At 36.4% G+C, this 6848-nt stretch overlaps 1 protein-coding gene across 1 annotated transcript; it reads left to right on the forward strand.

Moving 5' to 3' along the window:
* Nucleotides 1–1412: 1412 nt before the first annotated feature.
* LOC101413439 (olfactory receptor 10R2) lies at nucleotides 1413–2387 on the forward strand (the record flags this gene model as incomplete). Its single annotated transcript, XM_004469415.2, has 1 exon — nucleotides 1413–2387. A coding segment is annotated over one exon (975 nt), but the record flags the coding sequence as incomplete, so codon positions are not given.
* Nucleotides 2388–6848: the final 4461 nt, after the last annotated feature.

Below are 6848 nucleotides of genomic sequence, written 5' to 3' on the forward strand. Positions count from 1 at the left end.
CTTCACCTTGACTCAGTTTTGTTGTTGCTGATGGCAGTCTTATTTATTTTTAACAATGGCCTCCTAGAGAGTCTCTGGGTCAACGTAGCCTACTGATCATCCAGTGATGGTTGGAAGATGTGGTCAAACACCTTGAGACAGTAGGCCCTCTACCCTGCCTTTAGCTGTTAAATCTATATGTGAATTGGGAATACATTCAAAGTTCAGGTAATTTACAAGTATACTTGACTTTTCTTTTTGGTTGGTATTTCCTGTGTCTCCACTGCATGTGTAAAGGTCTCACATTATGCCGGAAATGTGTAGATAGCCAGGACCTGCTTGAGTTTCTCCAGAGGATACAATATAGCCTTGTAGATACATAAGACCTTACAGATTGGTAGGAATTTGGCGGTCTTTCCAAGACCCATTTTATTCTTCATATCTCCTGGTGAAATTTCTGGCTAATCTGGCAGTCTTGGCTGTGATCCTCACTGGGGCAAACCACCAAGCACAACTGTACAACCCTGGCAAGCAGGGTAGGTTGAGGCAAGGGTTTCCTTTTCCTTTCTAATTATGTAAGTATCTACATAACAGTCTCAATTTACCTTTCTAATTACAAAGCTTAAAATATTTACCCTGGTCCTTTATAGAAAAATGTTGCCAACAACCCTGTCTTATGCCATCTAACAGACAACAATGAGCTTTGTATTACCCTAAAACCTTTTAATGTTTAAGTGGGGAACAAATGGGAAACTCTGTGGAAGTTCTTTAACAAGGACATTTTTTCTTTAGAGACAACTGGTTCAGATTCTCCACAATTGCTAGACTTAGAATTGTGGTACAGACTCATCCTATATCAAACAAATGTGTTCTTGCAGAATTGTGGATATTTATGGGAAACTAGCGGATATTAGTGGGAAACTAGTGTCAGCCTCAATTATAACAACTTCACAATCCATGAAAAGAAGAGGTATGGTCAATAAATAGCCACCTTAGTGGCAGGTTGGAGAGGGGCAGTCTAGCCTCTCTGTCTCTGTCTCTGTCTTTACTCTCTGGCTTTAGCTCTACTTTCTTTCTTAGACACAAAGCTATTGTAGGTATTATATCTACTCTGTTTTTCAGTTCTCCGTTCTAAGGAAAGTAAACCTAATGGTGTTAGCAATACCACGTCAGGAAAACAGAAGAGAAAACAAGAGTAGCAGTGCATTAGTAATTTTAGTAGCCAAATAAGACTTACTGCATAGTAAATCTGAGAAAGTGTCAAACTCAATTGAGAAAGCCAAAATACCCAAATAACGAGAGGCAATAGTTTATATATATTGAAAATTGTTTTCACCATATTTAATATTCCACTTCTCTGCGTTCTTTCTCTGTCCTCTTTTTTAACTTAGGAGTAAGCACACCCTAGATTCTTATATCCATGTACCTGAAATACACCTTACTTTTATCCCTCCTCTCTGCAGGTCTTGGCCGAAAACCTCACCATCATCACTGAGTTCCTGTTGCTGGGTTTTTCAAGCCTTGGTGAAATTCAACTTGCCCTCTTTGTGGTTTTTCTCTTTCTTTATCTAATCATACTGAGTGGCAATGTCACCATCATCAGTGTCATCCGTTTGGACCGAAGCCTCCACACACCAATGTATTTCTTCCTGGGCATTCTCTCAACCTCTGAGACCTTCTACACCTTTGTTATCCTACCCAAGATGCTGATCAATTTACTTTCTGTGGCCAGGACAATCTCCTTCCTTTGTTGTGCTATTCAAATGTTCTTCTTCCTTGGTTTTGCTATTACCAACTGCCTGCTATTGGGTGTCATGGGTTATGATCGCTATGTTGCCATTTGTCACCCTTTGCATTACCCTATCCTTATGAGTTGGCAAGTGTGTGGAAAGATGGCAGCTGCCTGTGGGGTTGGAGGCTTTTTTGCCTCACTTACAGTAGTAAATTTAGTTTTCAGTCTGCCTTTCTGTAGTGCCAACAAAGTCAACCACTACTTCTGTGACATCTCACCAGTCATTCGTTTGGCTTGCACCAATACAAATGCTCATGAATTTGTCATATTCATCTGTGGGGTTCTTGTACTTGTGGTCCCCTTTTTCTTCATATGTATTTCTTATTTCTGCATTCTGAGGACTATCTTAAGGATTCCTTCAGCTGAAGGGCGGAGGAAAGCCTTTTCCACCTGTGCCTCTCATCTCACTGTTGTTGTTGTCCACTATGGCTGTGCTTCTTTCATCTATCTGAGACCTACAGCAAATTATGTATCAAACAAGGACAGGCTGGTAACGGTGACATACACCATTGTCACCCCACTACTAAACCCCATGGTTTATAGCCTCAGAAACAAGGATGTCCAACTTGCAATAAAAAAAGTATTGGGCAAGAGAGGATCTCTAAAACTACTATAATGAAAATAAAATATTTTAGATTCCATAATAAGTAATTCCTTTTTGATCAGATGTACATTATAACTGCAGCAAATTAATTGAAAGAGTAGGACCCTATATGATACATACTATGCAAAACGTTCTTGTTTTTTTCTTTTACTCACTATCTCTTTAAATCTAATCTGCCGTTAATACTTTTTGGTTTCTTGGGTGGAATCTCAAGGAGGTCCCCAAATTTAAATGCCCAGTCCACTGTAATAACTAGAAATCTTAATTTCATTTAAAGACAAATATCTCCCTTCTTTTATTATTGGTCTTCTTTAAGTAAGTTAGGATCAACTCATGTTGACTTCTGGATTATTTATGCTAGCAAACTTCTCTCTCTACTAGCTTCAGTGACTACTCAAGAATTACAATGGGAAGGGGGAAAAGTGAGGGAGATGGGGGTGAAAGTGCCTAATTGAGTTTCACTGTCTTCTCTGGCAATGGTGCTTTCAGGACTTGGCAGATGTTACACACTGAGTCTTTATTGTGTAGGGAGATTTCATGGATTTCTGGAAGATTATCCTTCTGGGAATTTCTTACACATTTCTTGTGACATGGTTGAACCTGCCTCTGTTTGACAGCTTGTGAATTTGTGTCTTACTTCTAAGAGTCCACCATTTTCTAGATCACTTGTCTACTGGAGGCATCCCTGGGTAAAATCCCTCATAAGTGATTCAAATTGACTTTTTCTACCAAATGGTTATTTGGAGCCCCTTACCATTCCATATAAATTTGATGATTGGCTTTTCCATTTCTACAAAAAAAGTTGTTGTGATTTTGATTGGGATTGCATTGAATCTGCAAATCACTTTGGTTAGCATTGGCCTCTTAGCAATATGTAATCTCCCAATTAAAGAACATCGAATGTCCTTCCATTGATTTAGGTGTTCTTTGATTTCTTTTTACCAATGTTTAGGAGTTTTCTGTGTATAAGTCCTTTACATCCTTGGTTAGATTTGTTCCTAGATATTTGACTATTTTAGTTACTATTGTGAATGGAATATTATCTTTGATTTCTTTTTCTGATTGCATATTGCTTGTGTATACAAACACTACTGATTTTGGGGGTTGATCTTGTAACCTGCCACTTTGCTGAATTGATTTATTAGTTCTCGGAGCTTTGTTGTAGATTCTTTAGGGTTTTCTGTATGTAGGATCATGTCATATGCAAATAGGGAAGTTTTACTCATTTCTTTCCAATTTAGATAATTTTATTTATTTTTCTTGCCTAATTGCTCTGTCAAAAACTTCCAGAACAATGATGAATAACAGTGGTGACAGTGGGCACCCATCCTTGTCTTGTTTCTGATCTTAGAAGGAAAGCTTTCAGTTTTTCACCATTAAGTTGGATGTTAGCTGTGAGTTTTTCATATATGCCCTTTATCATGTTGAGGAAGTTTCCTTTTATTACTAGTATTCTATGTTTTTTTTTTTTTTTTGCTGGATTTTGTGAAATACCTTTTCTGTGTTGATTGTGATGATCATGTGTTTTTTGCCTTCATTTTGTTAATGTGGTATAATGCTTTAATTGATTTTCTTATGTTGAACCAACCTTGAAAAACTGGAAAAAATTCCACTTGAGTATCAGGTATAACTTTTAAAATATGCTCTTGAATTCAGCTTGCTAGTCTTTTGTTGTGGATTTTTGCATTTATATTCACAAGAGACATTGGTCTGCAGTTTTCTTTCCTTGTGGTAGTTTTATCTAGATTTGGTATGAGGGTGATATTGCCCTTGTAAAATGAATTAGGAAGTATCCCCTCTTCAATATTTTGGAAGAGTTTGAGAAAGATTGGAGTCAAGTCTTTTTGGAATGTTTGGTAGAATTCCCTTGTGAAGCCATCTGGTCGTGGACTTTTCTTTATTGGGAGGTTTTTTAAAAACAACTGTTTCAATATCTTTACTAGTAATTGGTTTGTTGAGATCTAATATTTGTTCTTGGGTCAAGGTAGGTAATTTTTATATTTCTAAGAATTTGTCCATTTCCTCTTGGTTATGTAATTTATAGGCATAAAGTTGTTTATAGGGTTCTCTTATAGTTCTTTTTATTTCAACAGGTTGGTAGTAAAGATCCCCTTTTCCATTCAAATTTTCATTATTTGTATCCTCTCTCTTTTTTTCTTTTTATCAGTCTAGCTAAAGATTTTTTAATTTTATTGACCTTTTCAAAGAATCAACTTTAGTTTTATTGATTCTATTTTTTCTATTTCATTTATCTCTGCTCTAATATTTGTTACTTCCTTTCTTCTGCTCACTTTGGACTTAATTTTCTCTTCTTTTTCTAGTTCTTACAATTTTGAGGTTAGGTCTGTGATGTGAAGTCTTTCCTCTTTTTTAAATACATACATTTAGAGCTTTAAAGTTGTTCTTGTAGAAGGACTGAGTTCTGGAGCTCCCTCTTCCACCATCTTCCCACAGTCCTCTGTTAGTGCCATTTTATGTTTTCTTTTTTACTTATAACATATTGTTTTAATCAATGGTCTTTTTAACTCCTTGTGAGATTAGCTATATTGTCATGTCACAGATTTGAATGTTTTCAAATTTAATTATAACGGAAGAAGTTAATTGGAAAATTTGTGGCACATTCTAGATTTCCTTAATGGCTTTAACTTTCATTTCAGTAATGAATTCCAGAGACTCTTTCCATGGGATAAATAGAGAAGCTAACCTTGTAAAGAGAGTGCATGTAATTTTATATAATTTCCTCTTTTATTTTATCACATTCTTTAAAAATATAAGAGATAAGAGGAACTACTGTGCAACCTAGAATTTAAGGTTTCTGAATATAAAATATATAGATATTATGAAAACTACTAAAAGTATACACCATAGGAAGCAGGGGTAATTTAGCTGGAAACTCCAGAAACAGACTTTATACCTTATACTTTCATAAAATGTGGCCAGGTTTTATGTTCAACACTAGTGCATGCAATAATTTATATAGTAGTTTAACACTAATGTGATTTTTTATCTTTATTGACCTTACTTTATTGTAAGTGATATTATCTTTTTGGTGTTTGGGTCTCCTGAATTCTCCTTTATTAGTGGGAACACGGAGAAGTAGAAATTATCCTTGAAAAAAAGGATTATAATAATAATCAGAATAATGCGTCTACAGAGAAATGCTTTGCAGTGATAGAATAATGGCCACCTTGGCTCCATATCATATTTCAGCCATAGTTTACATAAAAGGGCAGCAAAAGATAAGCCTAGATTCACCACACTGAGCATCATAATACTCCCCTTAGAGGATTTAAAGTGGGATCCCTGCAGAGATTGGGCTTAATCTAGCCTAGAAACTGAAGAATTTCTCACTTAAAAAGGCCATCCTTTCTTCTGTCCCATGTCTAATCTCTTCCTTCAAATTCTCCCCCCATTTTCACCTGTTTCATGAAGTATTTTCTGATTTCCATTCTTCAAAACATCATAGCATTGAACTCACTTTTGCCTTTACTGAGCTCTTGTTTTATGAGGTAATTATGTCCAAGTCTTATCTTTTCTACCAGAATGTCAGATATTTGAGAGGAAGTACTTTGTCACTCCCATTTATTTACTTACCCCTCCCATTTTTTGTCTTTTTCTCTGGCATGGTTAAGTGGTAGGTGTTTAATAAATGTCTCTTAACTTTAATACTATAAATGATTGCTCTACCTAAAAAGAACACCTGAAAGTACACATGGGAGCATAACAATATTTACGTCCCTCAAAACTTAGTGATTTAAAACAGCAATCATTTATTTTGCTCATAAATATGCAAATTGGGGAGCACTTTGGGGGGTAGATTGTCTCTGCTTCATTCACTATCAGCTGGGCAGCTTGATGGAGCAGAAGGATCCACTTCTAACGTGACTCACTCATGTGGTTGGAATGATGATGCTAGATGGTGGCTGGAAGCTGAGCCAGTGCTGTACACTGGGAGCCTTGCTTTCTCCCCACTTGGACCTCTCCATGGAGTTGTCTGGGCTTTCTCACAACACAGTGGATGGGTTCAAAGAGTGAGTATTCTAAGATACAGGAAGTGGAAACTGCTATTTTTTTTAAGCAAAGTATCACTACACCTTATTCTATTGGTGAAAGCAGTCATAATGGACTGACTCAGATCCAAGGGGAGGGTACATAATTGCCACATCACAGTGGGAAGGGTCTGAAAGTGTTAGTGGTTATCTTTAAATCTCTACATTGTTCTCTGGCCTGAAAATATTTCCATTCTTCCCATGTGTATTTTATACCCACCCCACTTCCAATACCCTCTAATGCATCATATTTTTACAGCATCTGGGTGACTCATACTCAAGGTCTAGGGTCTCTTCATATAAATCAAGTTAAAGTGCAAAATGAATCTGTAATGATATATATGTATTTTAAAGATTGATTTTTATTTATTTATTTTCCCCGACCCCCTCATTGTTTGAGTTCATTGTTTCTGTTCATTGTGTG

Source organism: Dasypus novemcinctus, chromosome 13 (genome assembly GCF_030445035.2).
Source record: "Dasypus novemcinctus isolate mDasNov1 chromosome 13, mDasNov1.1.hap2, whole genome shotgun sequence".
NCBI lineage: Eukaryota > Metazoa > Chordata > Mammalia > Cingulata > Dasypodidae > Dasypus > Dasypus novemcinctus.